This window comes from Anguilla anguilla, chromosome 5, assembly GCF_013347855.1.
Source record: "Anguilla anguilla isolate fAngAng1 chromosome 5, fAngAng1.pri, whole genome shotgun sequence".
In the NCBI taxonomy this organism is placed as follows: domain Eukaryota; kingdom Metazoa; phylum Chordata; class Actinopteri; order Anguilliformes; family Anguillidae; genus Anguilla; species Anguilla anguilla.
This window is the reverse complement of record NC_049205.1, coordinates 34,018,715-34,038,315: the sequence shown is the minus strand read 5'-3', so window position 1 is coordinate 34,038,315 and position 19,601 is coordinate 34,018,715. Positions and strand designations below refer to the sequence as shown.

At 43.3% G+C, this 19,601-nt stretch overlaps 1 protein-coding gene across 6 annotated transcripts in view; it reads left to right on the top strand.

The window, feature by feature from the left end:
* chd9 (chromodomain helicase DNA binding protein 9) overlaps positions 1-19,601 on the top strand; it is a 101,353-nt gene that overhangs the window by 60,427 nt on the left and 21,325 nt on the right. For all 6 annotated transcript variants that reach the window (XM_035419057.1, XM_035419056.1, XM_035419055.1 and 3 more), the window contains 13 exons: positions 1,208-1,263; positions 2,065-2,182; positions 2,380-2,466; positions 3,130-3,267; positions 3,805-3,926; positions 5,188-5,431; positions 7,302-7,478; positions 8,499-8,642; positions 9,630-9,885; positions 11,164-11,374; positions 13,926-14,121; positions 16,550-16,717; positions 18,908-19,093. In XM_035419057.1, the coding sequence (XP_035274948.1) occupies positions 1,208-1,263; positions 2,065-2,182; positions 2,380-2,466; positions 3,130-3,267; positions 3,805-3,926; positions 5,188-5,431; positions 7,302-7,478; positions 8,499-8,642; positions 9,630-9,885; positions 11,164-11,374; positions 13,926-14,121; positions 16,550-16,717; positions 18,908-19,093 (2,103 nt within the window). The remainder of the gene's footprint in view (positions 1-1,207; positions 1,264-2,064; positions 2,183-2,379; positions 2,467-3,129; positions 3,268-3,804; positions 3,927-5,187; positions 5,432-7,301; positions 7,479-8,498; positions 8,643-9,629; positions 9,886-11,163; positions 11,375-13,925; positions 14,122-16,549; positions 16,718-18,907; positions 19,094-19,601) is intronic.

The following is a 19,601-nucleotide window of genomic DNA, read 5'->3' as shown; positions in this document are numbered from 1 at the left end:
AAGAAACAACGAGGTTTTATGAATTCCATGTTTGCTCTCATACTGTAGTTATCCAAAATATCTAAAAATCAAAGTTCAGCATTTAAAGCTGCTTGGGATTTATGTTTTCATTCATACAGTACATTCATCTGCACTCTTCAGTTCATAAACATGGGTTACTTTACAGCTTTAGCAGCTTTGCTTTGTTTTTTTATGAGTTGGGCGTTCCCTGTTTTATCATTTTCTCATCACACTACCTGGGAGCTATTAGTTTAGGCAGGTTGAGATATTAAGATTGTAGATACTGTTGGTATAGTGTGAATCACAGAGACATTTCATATTTTGCGCCACTTAATTGGAAGCATCAAAAACAAACAACAGGTCTGTTTATCACTTGAAATTTGTCCGCAATGCTGATGATGCCTTGCTTGTGTCATTTTTAAGCCTTCTTTTTGACCTCTCTTTTTTCATCCTGCCGTTGCTTTTTGTAAGCAATAACATCCCTGTTTTATTGATAACGTTGTGTTTGCAAATGATATTGGCTCCCATTCTTTTTCCCTTAGTTGTGCTGCTCCCTTGTGATAATATCTTTATTTATATACATTGCTCCTTTCAAGCAATACAGGAAAAGGGGATTTACAGACAACAATAAGCTCTTTGCGCAATAAAGCATTACTGTATGTGATTCTGGTCTCAGTTTTGCCAGTCCCCCAGTCGTAAACTTGGTTAGAAGTTAGTTTGAGGTAGTACGCCATTTCAAGCATGCAATCTGCCGGTACCAAGACTCCCACTGTTTTCCAATGTCACTGCTAACAATGCTAGTCATTGATGGGTGTAGGTTCATATAGACTGCAATTTCACTGAAACAAAATTATGAAAGTGAACTGTAACTTTATGGCTCTCTCCAATATGAGAAAGATGTGGGTGTGGATAAAAATATATCAGAATGTTGTCAATTGCTAAATTTGGGAGTGTGGTACCTGACTGCAGAGGTATATTTGGTAGAATATATGGAACGCATCCACCGAGCACAGCTAGTTTTTCACCACACTGTTAGTGTCATAGTGTAGTGTACATTCACTGAGCACTGCAGGGGTCTGCTTGCTCAGCACAGTCATCCACATGACAGTCACTACAAAGAAGTCACAAGACTGAAACCCATGAATACATTTTCAGATTCTTTGTGTACACCACAGTATAGTAGATTGAACCTTGATCCCTCCCACAGGTCTCTCCTGGAGTTGTGGTCGAAGTTGAGGAGTTCTATGTTAAATACAAAAACTAGTAAGTCCTGCCTTTAGTTATTGGATGATAGACAACGTGTAAAATTCTGAAGTAATTATCCTGTCAGTTTGTTCCTGCGTAAGCCAATTGTGAAGAGGGCGCTGATTAATGAACCGTGAGAGTTGCTTACCTCATGCACAATCCTGTCATTCCTATTGGTTTGCAATCCAAAGTACGAGGGGAAAAAAATGTCTTCTTTAATCCAGAATGTGAAAACTGTGATAAGCCAGATATGACTGTTATTCATCTACTGTAACCTGTTATATGTACAGTAAATAACGTTTTCCTTCAGCGTAATGAATGTTTTCTGTAGTGATTCAGGTATATAGCCAGCATGGCTCTCTTTTCAGAGTGCTCAAAGCGTTCATTAAAGAACAGAATTAAACACTTCTTTTGTTTAAAAAGTTCAACCATTTTTACTCTGTGTTCACCACCCTCTCCCTTTGTGCCCTTTTTGCCTGTGCCGCCCACTTTGTCTCTGTGTTCCTTCCCTTTCTATTTTCCATCCTTGTTTCTGTGTTCCTTTCCTGTCTCTTGTTCTCTCTCTCGGTTTTTGGTTCCTCCCTCTATCTCTATTCCCTCCCTGTTTCTGTGTTCCCTTCCTTTGTCCTTGTGTTCTATCCCTCTGTCTCTGTGTTCCTTTCCTGTCCCTGTGTTCCATCCCTGTGTATGTGTTTCGTCCCCCCCCCGTGTCTGTGTTCCATCCCTGTGTCTGTGTTCCCTTCCTGTGTCTCTGTGTACCATCCCTCTGCCTCTCTGTTCTCTCCCTGTTTCCATGTTCACTTCCTGTTTCTTTATCAGCTCCTATTTGCATTGTGAGTGGGCTACAGAACAGCAGCTGGAGAAGGACAAGAGGATCCAGCAGAAGATCAAACGCTTTAAGATTAAACAAGCACAGAGAGCTCACTTCTTTGCTGATGTAAGGCAGACTGCTTTGTGCGTGCGTGCATGTGTGTGTGTGTGCGTGCGCGTATGTGTGTATGTGTGCGTGTGCGTGCGCGTGTGTGTTTGTGTGCAGGTGTGTTTATGGCAATGAGAAAAATACACTGGCTTGTTTGCTGAAATAAAGACATAAACAGTGAGAGTCTGGATGAATTGCCGTTGTCTCTCTTTCAGATGGAAGATGAACCTTTTAACCCTGATTATGTGGAGGTGGACCGAGTACTAGAAGTGTCATACTGTGAGGATAAAGACACTGGAGAGGTAACAGGACTATGATATTGTTTATTTGCCCACAGTCATTGTCTCATTGCATTCAAGTGGAAGATCCTTGCGGTACAACTGATTGTGGGCTCTCCACGTACTATAGACAAAACACAAGAAATCCAAAATAGACAGTTTATCTCAAGTGTCAAGCCCTTGGCACGCTTATTCAGGACACTGGCAAAGCCTTGATAAGAGACATCTGCACATCACATCAAATCATCGCATCAGGGCCCTGGTTCATGAAACAGGGTTACTGAGTGTGCTGGATAACTGCACTGAGTAAAACCTGGAACCCTCCCAAATCTGGAACATGTGCTTAAGGAAAAAAAAAAAAGCTGTTTCGGGTTTTACTCAGCGCAGTTATCCTGCTAACTCAGTAATCCTGCTTTGTAAAATAACGCTTCGGTTGCATTATAACAAGCCCTCACAAAATGAAGAGGGGAAAACTGCAGGACTGGAGTTTTGATCAAAGGGATTCTTGATAGTGTCACGTCTGCATGCATGTTTGTGTGTATGTGTATGTGAATTATCTGCGCGTGTGTGTGTGTATGCATGTGTGCGTGTGTGTGCGTGTGTGCATGCGCGTGTGTCTGTGTTTGCGCATGTGCGTGTGTTCATCGGTGTGTGCGCTCACATGTATGCGTGCGTGTCTCTCTGCAGCCGGTGGTGTACTACCTGGTGAAGTGGTGCTCCCTGCCGTACGAGGACAGTACGTGGGAGCTGAAGGAGGACGTTGACCAGAACAAGATCGAGGAGTTTGACCAGCTGCAGGCAGCTCAGCCAGACTCCCGGAGGGTGGTGAGTCCCCGCCCCCTCGCTCCTCCCTCTCCACCCAGGGTCCCAAACTAGGACACCCAGCCCCCTCAGGGCATTCAGCCATGTTCAGCGGATGCACCCACATATCCTGTAATGGCTTATTTTATGCAGTTATTTATTCATTTGTTTGTTCCGCTGTTTTAGATGATGTGCTGTTTAAAATCGCCCCTTATTCCCTCTAGGGCATATTGGAATAAAAAAGGCCGAACTGGAGTTCAGTTTGCTTGCGCTCTTCAATTTAATTAGGCACAGTGTCAGATTTACAGTGACATTGGCATACAGAGAAAGTGTCGGTTTTCGGTTCAGGGAACACGACTGAAAGAGCTCTTTTTAAATTCATTGGCAGATATAATTGTATAATTTAGGTTTTGAACAAGGGAGGAAAAAAACGGTTCCACAGCTGCAAAAAGCACAGCTTTAGAAGTCAAGCCGAGTGTACCGTTAGCATACCACTGAGTAGCGATGAGGGCGGTTCTGTTTGGAGCATTTTGGACAGACGTGCCTGTGTCTGCTGCGCAGGAGAGACCGCCCGCCAGCCACTGGAAGAAACGAGAGCAGTCGCGACAGTACTGCAACGGCAACACCCTCAGGGACTACCAGCTGGAGGGACTCAACTGGCTCTTCTTCAACTGGTATAACAGGTCAGTGGGGGAGGCAAGCCTCAAACGGTCCCAGTGTAGAGCTTATATCCATAATGCTCTCCCAGACTTAGTCTACTCATGCAGGCGAAATAGGGGGATGAGGTAGAGTGGATTGCTAAGTAGTGCAGTAATGGAAGCCCTGAAGAATTCACCCCGATAGCTTGTCTGTTTTTTAATGTGAACTTCGGAGATAATTTGAAATGGCTGTTTTGGTTTTTGAAGCGCGGCAGCTGTTGTGAAAGTGAGAAAATGGGTTTTTCCTCTCTGACGTAGGGGGGATTACTGACATGCCGTCGTAAAAGCCTTTGGACATGCCAGCTCTCGGCGCGGTGTCAGCTCCTGTTGAGTAACGCAGCATACCTGTACCGCAGCCTATTATGACAGCTGGGGGAAACTGCCTGCAGAGACATTAACTGCTGTAAACGCTCGGGAAAGGCAGGACCGGTCTCCTCCTGGCTTAAAAACACACATTCCTCACCACAGTCGCAGCCCTAGAGCATTCGACCGTGTGCGGTCGAGTACTTTAGACCAGTGGTTTCCGAACCTCTCCTCAGGTACCCCCAGCCACATCCAGGTGTTTGTGTTCCACCTCAAGCACACCTGATGCAAATAATCTGCACCTGGGGGTACCCAAGGAGAGGTTTGGAAACCACCTTTAGAGACTAAGAGGATGTGTCTAGCGGCTTTTCCTTTGCATGAATTGCGGAGCGGCTAAGGAAAAGCTGCGAAGTTGCAAAATAGGGAATGTCCGTTCTTTTGCGTAGTTGGATTTGAATCTGTGAAATTGAATCTATGAATCGTTGAAGTCGAGATCAGGTACGTCAGTGATCTTGTGAGCGTCTGCACATAAATCACTGGAGTTGAATGAGAGTGCACAGTTAGTTCCCTTGGGCGGGGACCTCTGGCTTTTAGCTCAGCAAGCAGATCACCTATGTTGTGCCATGCTGAGGGCATGAGCCATAGTTTGAAACCCCTTCCCCCCTACCACCAATACATAAACACTGATGCAGGCAAACTTGGCAAAGTTAGTACTCGGGTCATTTTAGTAAAGGCAAGCAATTTGTCAGGTTTTGTGTTCTGGGAGGCTTAACGTCCAAGACATAGAAACATTGTAAGACAACCCCTGGAGGTTTAAATCTCAAACCAGTTGGAAGCACTAGCCACACGCGTGGGAAGAAAGGGGAGCGGGCGGGTGGGTTTTTCCCAGCCAAAACCGTGGGGCGTTTTTAATGAGCCCCCTTCCCCCCCCCAACCCCCCAAGGCGGAACTGCATCCTGGCTGACGAAATGGGCCTGGGAAAAACCATCCAGTCCATCACATTCCTGGAGGAGATCCACCGGATGGGGATCCGGGGCCCCTTCCTCATCATCGCCCCGCTCTCCACCATCGCCAACTGGGAGCGCGAGTTCCGCACGTGGACCCACCTCAACGTCATCGTGTACCACGGCAGCGCCGTCAGCCGCCAGATGCTGCAGCAGTACGAGATGTACTTCAGAGACTCCCAGGTACCGGCAGCGGCCCCCCCCAGCGAGGGAGGCCGCCGCGCCGCTCTAGAACCTTCGCAGCCAGGGTGCGCGATGATGCGCGCCTAATTAAAAGCGGCAGGTGCGGTTCCGCGGCCTCCCTCTCCGCTCCTGAAGGTTATTCTTACTGTCGCCGTGGGTGATGGAGACAGTGTACCATTATGGCTGTGGGAGATAATTGATATTAGGACATCGCAGTGTGCATTTGTGGTGCATCTAGTCGTAGACGCAAGTTTCTCAATGGAGCGCACATACCAATTACGCTGATTCAAATTTATGTTCATCTTACATAATCATTTTGTGATTTTACTTTACGAATATATTTAGCATGTTTTTATTCGGTAGGCTGATAACTGTGATACTGTTCAACTAGAATTTGCTTTTTACATGGCATTTCACATTTTGAGTATACAGTTTTTGTGCTCTTAGCTTATTCCAAAATTCTCCTATAAGTCCTCACCATGCTTTCCAACGCACACTGCTTTTCATAATTATGCTACTGTTAGCTAACCAAAAAAGGATGGAAATGTATACACATAGCTATATATATCCACAAAAATGTGCAAAGTGATATGCTTACAGAGAGTACCGTTGCTCAGATCTGACGTAAGCCGCAAAGCTTAGGTCTTTATTTTAATGAATTAATCTGCCCGTTTAAATAAAGGTTTTCATAGTCAAACTCACATGAGCACCAGGAGGAGGATTTTTCAAAAATTCTGCACATTTTTGTGGTTATGAATTTCCTTCCTTTTTTGTTTCCCCTTCTTCAACAGCACCTGCGATTGTTTTGGACTACCCAGCTGCATAATTTTTTTTGTCAATGCAAAATGTTAAATGAGTAACATGATGGTTGGATGTGACACTTGCCAGTTGTCTTTAGGCAACAACAAAACAAATGTGCATATTTTTTTTTATTATTCAGTCATTTAAATGTATTTTAAATCGTATTTTTCTAAGCCTAAATTTCCCACAATAAAAGTTCATCCGAACTGTCTTGGCGTGGTAATGAGAACTGTCAGTTAGCTATGATTGACAGACCGTGCCCCGTTACCATAGCTAGCTCCATGATCTTGGGAGACTGAATTTTTACAAGCTAGCTAACTTAGTATATCAAGTATCGATTTCTCACAGAAAACGTAGTTTGTCGCCTTTTTTTAGTTCATTACAGTGGTGATAGAAGTGACAATAATTAAGTGGTGCTGTGCTGTTAGCCTTTACTGATCGCCGTACAAGGTTAATGTGAAGTAGCTAGCACAATCGGACAGCACTAACCCATAAAAATGTACTTTGAATGATACTTGTTCAATCGAATGGTAAATCTGAAAAACATTCGATTATAGTCATGAAATTTTCTTTCACACCCTCAATAAACGTTATCGATTCCGCTTGGCCACAGTGAGTGAAACTAGGCGATCTGAGCGTATAGTTTCTATGTAAATTACGTCAGAAGGATTCAGCCTTGTTGTTTGCTACCTAAACTTCACAGCACACTTGTAGCAGGGCAGTGTGTCCAGTCAGATTTCTTTACGGGGCGTGGAAAGGGGAGTGGTTACTGTACTTGTGACGCACTAAGTTGATAACATTCTCAACCGGCTGAAAATAGGACGATAAATTGAAAACGCATATTTCTCCAAAAATAAAGAACTGACGTATTTAATACTTTACTCATCGTGTTTCTTCAATGCCTCTTGTGCAAATGGCACATAAAACCGAGAAAGTGTGAAGACCAGCATGTTACTCCTTTAAATTTGCTGTAAACAGTCTGCAACTCTTAATATAAGGACTGTTACTGTGATGTCTGGGAGTGGCCAGTGAGTTGACAGCTTTCCTTTGTTGCCATGTCTCCCCAAAGGGTCGTGTGATCCGTGGGGCCTACAAGTTCCAGGCCATCATCACCACCTTCGAGATGATCCTGGGTGGCTGCCCTGAGCTAAACGCTATCGAGTGGCGCTGCGTGATCATCGACGAGGCCCACCGCCTCAAGAACAAGAACTGCAAGCTGCTGGAGGGCTTCAAGCTCATGAACCTGGTACTGCATGCTCTCCAAAGCCCATCACACTCATAACTTGGCCTTACTGTGGGATCATCTATAGCCCTCTTATTCAAATTGCAGTCCTTGAGAGCTGAGAACTTCTGGTTTTCTACCTTCCTGGTATGTAGGTGTGAAGACAGTTTGGCCAATCAGTAGCACTTGTTGTTCAGTTAATTACCTAGAAGGAAAGAAAACCAGGGCCGGATTTGTATTTGAGGACTAAATGTGAGTCTCCATGATCTAGGGCAGGGCTGCCTAACCCTGTTCCTCGAAATCTACTGTCCTGTTGGTTTTCATTTCAACCGTAATTTGGCACCCCTGATTGTACTAATTAGCCGCTGAAGGAGATCCCTAGGTGTTGAAGGAGGTGTGCATTGTTTGGGTTGGAGTGAAAACCTACAGGATAGTATACCTCCAGGAACAGGGTTGGGCAACCCTGATCTATAGCCTTCAAGCCCATGAACCTAATACTGCATGCTGTCTTAGCCTTGTGGTAGCATCTTCTACAGTCTTAATGCTCATGAGTGGGAAATGCATTTTTCACAGCCTACTCATATTTCAGTCTTGTGTTCAAATCATCTATAATCTTAAAACCTTTGGACCTGATTCCACATACGGTCTGCACAGTGTACTTGTATTCATGTCTTACTGTCGAATCTCTTATGAACTAATCAATTTAGCTCAGTTAAACTTGACATGTGACTCTTGGGATTTGAATTGCCTGTACAGTAATACTTGAAAGTGCGATCATTATGATGTCTGTATCGGCTCCATTTGGAACTGAGACATTAAGCACTTCGCCGCCAATTCTATCAATATCAAATCTGAGGCTTTTGCCTTACTGCGTGGAACATAGTCATGACTCCTGACAGAAGGAGGTGATGCATCTCATTTGAGGACAGTGGAGTCACCGGTTAAATTAAGTATCAGAGTTAACCCTTGGATCTGGGCAGAGCCAAGCTTTACCACTGATGCAATTTTGTCAGTTCTCTGGTAACTGTCGCCATTTCTTTCCAGGAGCACAAGGTTCTTCTGACGGGGACTCCTCTCCAGAATACGGTGGAGGAGCTCTTCAGCCTCCTGCACTTCCTGGAGCCTTCCCGCTTCCCCTCGGAGACCACCTTCCTGCAGGAGTTTGGTGACCTGAAGACGGAGGAGCAGGTGGGGGCTCTCCAAGCTGTCCTATCCCATCCTGACATCCTCTGCCATTATACCACTCATTACAGTGGGTAGAGTACTGTAAAGTAACTGCTATAGTAACAGTCAATATACGCTAACCTAAAGGCCTCATGTAGAAAGGTTGTACAGCATCTTCTTGGCAACAAAGGAATGTAACAAAGGAATACAATATCTGGGGCAGGAGGTCCTAGTTGTAACTGTGTGGGCATTGTTGCTTTCCAACTAGGTCACTCCAACATTTGGCAAGCGGATATGAACACACTTCCGTATTTCCCAAGTCCGGGAATTACAAAGACCTGCTTGTTACATTTCTCTGCTCAGCGCTTAAACCTCGCAGAAAATATTTCTTGACACACATGATTTATAATTAATTTTTGTTAATTAAAGCAGGGAAGTCGCAATTACACGTCCAATGTAACAGAGTAAGAAAAAAGAAGTACTCTGGGTAACAAATTATTATCCTTATTCATCATCCATAATACGCTCTCTATTGTTCTTCAGAGGCTTTGATAGTGTATGTTGAAAAGTGCTTTGAGTTAGGTTAGCAAGTCTCTCTGTGTGCAGTCTGTTGAATGCAAGCACAAGTCTCTTTTACCTCAGTACAAATGATAATAGGCTGTTTGTCAAAGCATGGACATTGCAGCATTCATTTTACCTCTGATATCATAGTCCTCTAATGGTGTTAGTGGGTGGGGCTTCCTCTATTGTTGTAGGGTTCTTCATTTTATAAACTTCTTGAACTCTCAGGTGTATTCTCCATAGTCGCGCTCTCAGTGTTTTACAATAAAAGCCAGGTGTCTGCAACATAGTGGAACAGAATAGCTCTGTATTTGACAGCATTTATTCATGTAACAGGTTTGTATGTGTACATTTATTCATGGCTACTTTTTATTTTAGGTTTAGTTTTTGTTTATGATGATATAACCTTGGCCTACACCTGTATGATACCTTTTGTTTCCGTTTGTGCAGGTCCAGAAGCTGCAGGCCATCCTGAAGCCAATGATGCTGAGGAGACTGAAGGAGGACGTGGAGAAGAAGCTGGCGCCCAAAGAGGAGACCATCATCGAGGTGGAGCTCACCAACATCCAGAAGAAGTACTACCGCGCCATCCTGGAGAAGAACTTCTCCTTCCTGGCCAAGGGTGCCGGCCAGGCCAACGTACCCAACCTGGTCAACACCATGATGGAGTTACGCAAGTGCTGTAACCACCCCTACCTCATCAAAGGTACAGTATGCACACACACAACACACATCTCCTCAGCCGTACCACAATTAGCTCTCAATATACAGTCACTCTACCCAACCATACCTCATCAAACGTACACTATCTCCTCACCTATACCACAGTAATCTCTCAGTATACACACTCTGAACACCCATCCCACATCAAACGTTTTTTATGGAAAATACTACTCATCTGCATAGTCTGTTTCTGCTCTGAGTCACTGTCTGATTTGTAGATGATTGTTTGCATAGCGCCTCAAATGACACTGCGTTTTATCATTTCCTAAAGGCTCCATCACAGAGAATAGTTTGAAACAGCTGGATAAATGTTACTTGAACTCGATCGATGTCCACCAAAGCCTTCCAGTACAGAGCCTGGACTTTGGTAGATATCTAGCTTCTTAAAATATTGATATGTAATGTACAGAAGTTGCCATGTTGCAGCATTTGCACTTTTCCGTCCCTATCTGCATGGCTCTGAAGGAGTGGGACTCTGCTGCTCTTCAGCTCAGCAGTCCTACCGCTGACTATGAGGCTTATGAGCCTTATGAGGCTAATCCTTCCATGATGCTGATCCTTATGAACACAAACTGGAACCTTACAAGCATACAGTTGGCTTGATTGAATCAAAGAACCTGTCCAAAAAGTCAAGTTGTTTGAATTTTGTTTTACCTCAATGCGATTATTGAATCCGATTATTCCAGGTGCAATTTGATAGTGTTCCTAAAATGTACCAAAGCCAGTGAAATTCATAAGCGAACACCCAGTTCATAACAGGTGCAGTTGGTGGGATTGCTTTATGGAGTCCCAAGGTTGCATGTCAAGTGACACAAGTGACATTATTAACTTCCCTACAGATTCCAGTTTTTAAATTCATCAGGTTGGTCAGACTCTCTTAATACAAGAATTATTATTTTATTTGTACCATCTTGTGATGTTCAGTGCACTTCCTAAAATAGATTACAGTCAAAGAAGAGTGCACGGGGAAACAAAATGAATAAAAGACAGGTCATGGTAAATGGTAAATGGACTGCATTTATATAGCGCTTTTATCCAAAGCGCTTTACAATTGATGCCTCTCATTCGCCAGAGCAGTTAGGGGTTAGGTGTCTTGCTCAAGGACACTTCGACACGCCCAGGGCGGGGTTTGAACCGGCAACCCTCCGACTGCCAGACAACCGCTCTTACCTCCTGAGCTATGTTGAAATATTAAAAGATTGAAGCCATGGCTATATAAAACAGCAATTCAAAGGCGCGTTTCCTTGATTCTGTCTGGCAGGGGCTGAGGAGAAGATCCTGGAGGACTTCCGGGAGGTGCACAGCCCCACAGCACCAGACTTCCACTTGCAGGCCATGGTCCAGTCGGCGGGAAAACTGGTCCTCATAGATAAGCTGCTGCCCAAGATGAAGGCCGGGGGCCACAAGGTCCTGATCTTCTCCCAGATGGTGCGCTGCCTGGACATCCTGGAGGACTTCCTCATTCAGCGAAGGTAGCGCACTGAGGGCTGTTCGTATGCTACACGCCACCATTCGCATCCGCTAACCAGCACGCACAACGGACAATAGAGGGTCAGGTGTTTCCTTAGTCAAGTAGCTGCCTTATGGAATTACGGAAGCTAATACGTTTTGGAAGAATTTCCATGCTTGTACTGGTTAGCATCCGCTATTGTATTGCTGTCCACAGGTACTGTGGACAGTGGATCCAGTATTGCTGCACGTACTGGTTAGCATCCGCTAACATACAACGGACAATAGAGGTCAAGTGTTTCCTTATTCAAGTAGCTGCCTTATGGAATTACAGAAGCTAATACATTTTGGAAGAATTGCCATGGGTGGTTGGTTTTTGTTCAAACATTCTCGTTCAATATTGGATTCAATGTTCTTAGTGTCCATGTTAAAGTGGTATTTATGAATCCATGAGGTCATTGACTACTTGGACTGTCAATACTGGCATGAAATTGCATAGAAATTTAACCATATAAAATTTGGTATGAATTCACATTTGAATATACAGTATTCACATTGCATTTGCATAAATATGCATATTGTCAAGTGCAATATGTGTAATAATATGCAGTGATGCTTCCTCTAATCTTCCTCTAATAACACAATAGGACATTGACAACGTTGTTCAAAATATTTTTTCATTACACAATATGTTGTAGTAGGTCAGCACTCTATTACTGTAAGTGCTTTTCACACAATTTTGTAATTATTGCAACTGACATATCTGATATAAATATTATTCACCACGGCCCGGAATTTATTTAGCACAATAGAAGATAAGTAGATTGTCAACACTGTCCAGTGGGTGCAGTGGGTTGCATTGTCGCGTCACAGCAAGAAGGTCCGGGGTTTGAGTCCCGGCCTGGGCCTTTCTGTGTGGAGTTTGAATGTTCTTCCCGTGTCCGCATGGGTTTCCTCCCAGACATGCAGGCAGGCTAATTGGAGACTTAATTTTCCATAGGTGAGTGAATGGTGTGTGCCCTACGATAGATTGGCGACCTATCCAGGGTGTATTCCTGCCTCTTGCTCAGTGCAAACTGGGATAGGCTCCCGCACCCCTCGTGACCCTGACTAGGATAAGCGGGTATAGATAATGGATGGATGGGTGAATAATGTTAGTCTGTTTGTTTTCAAAATGTGGGACCTAAAACATTTGAAATGTGGGACCTAAAACATTTGAATTCTCAAATTTAAGTTTGAAAGATACTTGAACTTAATATATTTACTAATATTTTTTTGGTAGCCTTGCTGACTACCGGACGTGCAGATATATTTCTGTAATTTTTTTAATACAGTCAAATAAAACATTGTAATTGACTATATGAAAAACCTTTTAAACTGACTTTATTATGAAGCAGTTGCGTCTTTTTCTGCGTAGCACTTAATAGATCAAATAAATCCATTGATTACGCAGAGCTTACATTGCCTAGTTTCTTGGATCAAATTCATTTTGCTGAAAGACTAATTCCAGCGGGCCCCGTAGCTCTCCAGGGCCGAAGGTGGAGCAACCCCTGGTCTTGAAGAATTGCGATTGCGATGTGTAGCAATGAGCATTGTAGAGGGAATTCCTGTCGCTAAGGGCTCCTTCACTCTCCTCTCTTGCGTTTTGATTTGCAGATTTTTTTTTTGTTCTTATGGCTTTGGCAGTTAGCAAAGAAAAAATAAACGAGCGAAGCTAGCGGTGGAGCAGAGCCTTGCTGGGTTCAGCTGGAGGTTGCAGGCCCCTTGGGCCTCCCCGCTGCCGAACAGGAGGGGTCGGGAAGCTTTTGGAAGGCAGGCAGCTGCGAGGGGGGCGGGGGGTCGGGGGCAGACCAAGGCTCTGGGAGAAAGAGGCGGTACGTGGTAGTTCCGCTGCCTCGAGGTCTGGCAGAGACAGACACGACAACTGCACGTGCGATGGGGCCATATACCTAACCGATGACGAAATCTAATTTTTCTGTTATTTCGAACTGCGTAAGCTCAGTCCCAAAGAAAACCAATTTGGGGATGATTTAGATGTTGCATTTCGCATGGTTGGCAGCTTACAGGATTACTGTGGTGAATGATTGCAGAGGAAGGCGTTATTACAGGAGAGGTTCCGTCAAAATCTCGGGTGTGCTGTTGTGTGATATGTATCAAATACTACACATCCATTACTGAGAGCTGGGCTTCAACGTGTCATAAAGCTCCAAGATCGTCTCTATTTCCTATTGATAATGCACTAGTCTCCTGCAGCTCTCATTATCAGTATATAACTTGGTGATAAAAAGCTAATGAGTCATGCTGCAGCAGCATTTTTTTCCTGCTAAAAGGAGGATGATCAGATAAGACAACAAACCTACTTTAGGCACACATCTCCGGATCATATAAATCTACATTGCCTCCGTAATAACTATTTTAAATGCAGAATGCGTGTATCACTAACATGATCGTTTCATGGAAATGTACTGCAGGGGATTGTGGGATAGCGTCCTTAATGCACAGCGTTCATTCTGCAGTAAAATGTTTCCTTCAGTTACGGCCAGTAACGCGTGTCAACGTGTCGCTGTGTCACAGGTACCTGTACGAGAGGATCGACGGGCGCGTGCGGGGGAACCTTCGCCAGGCCGCCATCGACCGCTTCAGCAAGCCCGACTCGGACCGCTTCGTCTTCCTGCTCTGCACCCGAGCGGGGGGGCTGGGCATCAACCTGACCGCAGCTGACACCTGCATCATCTTCGACTCCGACTGGAACCCCCAAAACGACCTGCAGGTGCGGTGACCTCAGCACTGGCCAGTTTTGTACAGGCCCAGTCAGAGGATTGTTATACCATGTACTTAGAGTCAGCCTAGTAGTTTTACCTGGACTCTACGTCTAAGTGGCATGCTTCTCATTTAATGGCTGTTTGGAAGAAAATGGAATCAAGGCTAGAGAAGCTCTGATTTTATGTGAATAGGTTTATTTTAAAGGAATCCTTTTTTTTCTTTTTTCTTTTTTTTTTTTTTTTTACAACATTTTGAACTATTTCCCTAATGCACTGGCCCCTTTGTGTAATTCTTTTCAGTCAAGAAAATTCATAAATATTTAATGTTTTTCCAGAAATGATTTGCAAAAATGACATTAGTCATTAAACATAAAACATTACAGGTAAAACTCAGATACTTACAGGCTTAATGTTTGCAGTCAGCTCTCAAATAGATGGAACTGCACCTGGTTTTAGTACTAACTTCAAATCTCATCTCATGTCATTGTTGGCTCATGGAAAAAGGATTCGTTTCGGACAGCTGGAACTGTTGGTAGCTTGTGCAAAGATTTGTTTTTAGATTTAGCCTAAAACTTATAGCCATTGCTCTGTTGTTTACATAAGAGTGGGAGGTCCCTACTTGCGGAGGGATGGGGATATTAAATTAGCTGATTTAGTCGGTTTTTTACATAGAAAAACCCCATTGTTCAGATTCAAGAGAGAAATGACTAAAATCTCAGCTGCAGCTTTAACCTCTTTTCAAGCAAATTCACATATCTCACAATGTTACACAACCACAACAGAGTCTGCAACCCATGCAAAACATTGAAATGTGTGAATTGCATGATATGTCCCTTTTAAGGCTATCTCTGTATATCTGCAGCTTGCTTATTCAACCACTGCGACCTTTGCTATCAGCTGATATATATTTATACTTACAAAATATTGCCCACACTCACTTACACGTGCCAATCTCCCTGAAAAGCACACTCTAAAGACTACATATTTTAAACAGTGCTTAATCACGGTCAAAACAGTGTACCACATTTCATCAAGTTTAGCTCATAGGAATGCCATGCCTGCTCTTAGGAATGCAAGTTTCCCTGGGAAAAATAGAAAAGGGTTTCTGTTCAATGGGATCCAGAGAACGTGTAGAAAAAAATGGAATCAGTCAGCACATTAAGAAAGCAGTGCTAATTCCACCATTGTGAGGTTTTAATTTTTCATGCAGTTTTCAGTATGTAACAAAGTCGATGTCATGTTTGTGTGTATAATTGATGTGTAGCTTGTTCCTAATTACTGATTGATAACTGGCATTATATAAGCCAGCACATCATGTGCATCAGTGTGGTAGAGACTGAGAACAGACTGGAATAGGCTTTTTTTTTGCCTTGCAACAAAAATGAAAAAAGAATATTTCAACAATCTTGGCATGTGTGTTGCATTTAAGGAGCTGTGTTTGGAACCATTTATCAAGACTCATAGCCTACATTTTTTACCTTCTCATGCAAAATTTCAGGTTCCTCAGAATATTTCCTGCATAGACCAATTATATTTATACACAAGACCTTAAAGGCATTCCCATAATGCTGTATCTTCTGATTTTCTGTATCCTCATAAAATCAGCAGTTTAAAGTCAGGAAAGGGAAAAGAACGCTACCGTTTCAGCATCATGCTCAGAATTTGGAATTGTACTGGGGTGACCCCTGTTATTTAACTTCTTTCACAAGACAACGACATGACATTCATTTGAATGTGAATCGCGGTCACGCTGTTCATTTCGCAGGGGCTGGGGAACTGCGTTTTCCTCGCCTGTTAAATTAAACATAAATTTAATATGAAGTACAGCAGAAAGGCAGGAATTCGGCTCCATAGTATTCTGTTTATGGCAGCTTGGAGGGAGGCACCCTCATAATCAGCCGTAGGGTAGCAATGGAAGCATGTTATTATGGACATTTGTTCATGCAAGCTGTTACCTTTGGTATTCCAAATATATTATTAATAATGGGAGGACGACTGCTGACTGGCTTTTCAAACTTTCATTGGTTGATTGGTTGGCTTGGCGATTGCCCGGCATCAGCAGTCGGGCTTCCTGATCTCTTCTACCATTATGTACAAATTAAACACATCAGAATTTTAAAAGTTTATTGCTAAATACAAAAAATTATCAGTATATGTACTATTTTTTATATAATGCAATACCTCTCTGGAGCTTTCCATGTGTAACTTGAAGCTGCAGGAGTTTATTTTTTTCTTCAAGAAAGATGGATACTTACAGATTTCACTTGCCTTGGTATGTTTGAAAGACAGGCTCATTTTTTTGTTAAAACAAATTAAGAAAAGGAAGAAAAATGATTTCCTGATACATTTTAACAGTGTTGGCACGTTTTACATCACAGTGATTTGCAATGATAATGCGCATTTGTGCATGTAATTTTTGCGTTCACGTTTTTGCAGGCCCAGGCTCGCTGCCACAGGATCGGGCAGAACAAGGCGGTGAAGGTGTACCGGCTGATCACGCGGAACTCGTACGAGCGGGAGATGTTCGACCGCGCCAGTCTCAAACTGGGCCTGGACAAGGCTGTGCTGCAGAGCATGAGTGGCCGGGAGAACAGCATGGGCGGGGTGAGGATCAGAGGATTGCTTGACCCATCATCCAGGATCAGCTTATCGTGTCCTGAACCTAACCCCAACCGTGATGCAGCCAAGCTGAAACTGATCTGAGATCAGGTCTTTGGTCAGACAGTTTAGCCATAATCATGTAGCGTGCAATCCCAAGACATGTATGTTACAGGGCAATATTTATATAAGTATATGCTTGTCAGTGTTCTTTTGCATTACTAAGGATCTAACTGAGATCGTGGGTATTGACTGAATAAATGAAGTGAATTCAAGGGGATTATACATTAAGAGTTGGATTCACAGGCAGAGATTAAGGTTAGTCCTGGGATAAATTGAGTTTTGTATGGAGAATCTCTATTCAGAATTGAATTTAGTGTAGGACTAAGTTCAATCTGTGTCTGTGTAACTGACCCTATGCACAGTTTGGATTATAAATGTCATTTTAAATAGGTAAATAGAATGCTGAGTGTCTCAATGAAATGTTCTGCTTACGGTGCATTATTTTTTAGAAAATTGTTTGGATAAGTGCTCTCGTGTGATTGGTCGTTGGTGTTCTGTGTGTAGGATGTGTTAGTATTAGCTCATGAAGCCCTTGTGTGTGCTATTGGGTCAGCAATGCTAAAGGCGTGGAGAGCAGGACAGGTTTTGATGTCATTGAGCAGCTCTACACAGTCTGCGGCTGATGTTTCAGAGGAGGGAAATGCAGTGTTTATATACGACATGCCACTTTTTACATTTTAAATTTATGAACAATTTGATAATAAGTATGTTACACACACATGGTGATATGCTCAAGTCAGGCATCCTCAAGACAGGCACCTGTGCCATGTTTTGCATTGACCTGCACCTGTCCGTTGTGTGATTTTTACATGTACAGCTGTGTTAAAGTTAAGGTGCTGTGCTTTTGTATATAAGAAGTGAGCTCCATGTTTGTAACAGACATATTTGGTCTTGATTTGGCTCTATACTCCACAATTTCACATTTGTAATCAAATAATTCAAATGCTGTTAGCGTACAGATTCTCAGCTTTTATTTAAGGATATTTCTATACACTTTGGTTTCACCATGTAGAAATTACAGCACTTTTTATATGTAGCCCCCCATATTACTGTTATGTAAATGAAAGCAGTCATGTTTAGTACTTTTTCGCATGTCCTTTGCATGCAATGACTGCTTGAAGTCCATAGAAAGCACCAGGAGTGTCTTCTCTGGTGATGCTCTGCCAGGTCTTGTACTGCAGCCATCTACAGCTCCTGCTTGTTTCAGGAGCTAGTTGCCTTAAGTTTTCTCTTCAGAATATGAAACGCATATTCAATTTGATTCAGATCTGATGAATTGTAGTAAAGAATATTCCCGTTTTCTGGCTTTGAAAAACTCCTTTGTCACTGTAGCAGTATGTTTGTGATCATTGCCTTACTGTAGGATGAAGCGCCGTCCAATGAGATTGGTGGCATTTGCTTGAACTTCCGCAGAAACGATGCTTCCGTACACTGCAGAATTCATTCTGCTGCTGCTATCAGCAGTTACATCATCAATGAAGACAAGAGAGCCAGTATCTGGGGCAGCCATACATGCCCAAACTGAAACACCCCCACCACCATGTTTCACAGATGAGGAGGGGTGCTTTGGATCTTGGGCAGTTCCTTTTGGCCTCCACACTTTATTTTGGTGAGAATTCTTCAGTCGTCAACTGTAAAGGTCTTCCTTGGCCTACCAGGCCCTTTGTGATAACTCAGCTCACCAGTGCTCCCTTTCTTAATGCTGTTCCAAACAGTTGATTTTGATAAGCCTAAGGCCTAGAATCAAGACTAGATACTGAAAGCTCTCTTGTCTGCACTAAGGAAGCAAATTAACACACCCAACTAATCAGAAACAGCTGTGAAGCCATTTGTCCCAAACATTAGGGTTCCCTGAAATGGGGGGGTCTATGTATAAAAAGTGCTGTCATTTCTACATGGTGAAATCAAATGTATAAAAAATACTCTGTAATAAAAGCTGCACTTTAACCAAATGTGAATTGTTTGATTACAAATAAAAAATTGTTTAGTTCAGAGCCAAATCAAGAAAAATATGCCTTTGCTACAAACATTATGGAGCTCACTGTATTTAAAAACTCTATCGCCATTGTCCAAAGGCTATAAATGTTCCTAGATTTTGTGATACGAAGTTGTGTTCTCACTCTTCCTCTACAGCAGGCCCAGCAGCAGCTCTCGAAGAAGGAAATCGAGGACCTGCTGCGGCGGGGGGCCTACGGCGCCATCATGGACGAAGAGGACGAGGGGTCCAAGTTCTGCGAGGAGGACATCGACCAGATCCTCCAGCGCCGCACCCAGACCATCACCATCGAGTCCGAGGGCCGCGGGTCCACCTTCGCCAAGGTACCGCAGATCTACCCGCCCGAGAGCCCACAACTTCATCAAACGACCAGTCGGTCAGGCCGACGGCTTAGAATTATGGGGCTCTACACGTTGACTGTGTAGTTCTGCATCATCAACCTGTAGAGTTTTGTTTTGTTTTACGCCTCAGTTTTATCAGGTGTAAAAAAAGCAACATCGCCGCTTAATGTGTTGTATAACAGAATGTTACAGTGAGTGCTTTTATGTTAGTAACTAATGTTTGACACAAATATCAGATCCCATTCTGAGCTCTTGAAATCACTTAATGGTTCACCCCTGGTAATTATGTACGCTGATGCTATTGTGATTGTTTTGTGCTAAACTGGAATATGCACATAAATGGAGTTAGGAAATAGAACTTATCCATATCGTGCCTTAAAAGGCAGTGCTCATTTATATAATATGCAGTTATAAGTAGTTGACTGTTTTCCCTTTCGTGCGGTTCTCAATTGTCATCCACTCCAGGTGTGCTGGCTCAAAATTTTAACAG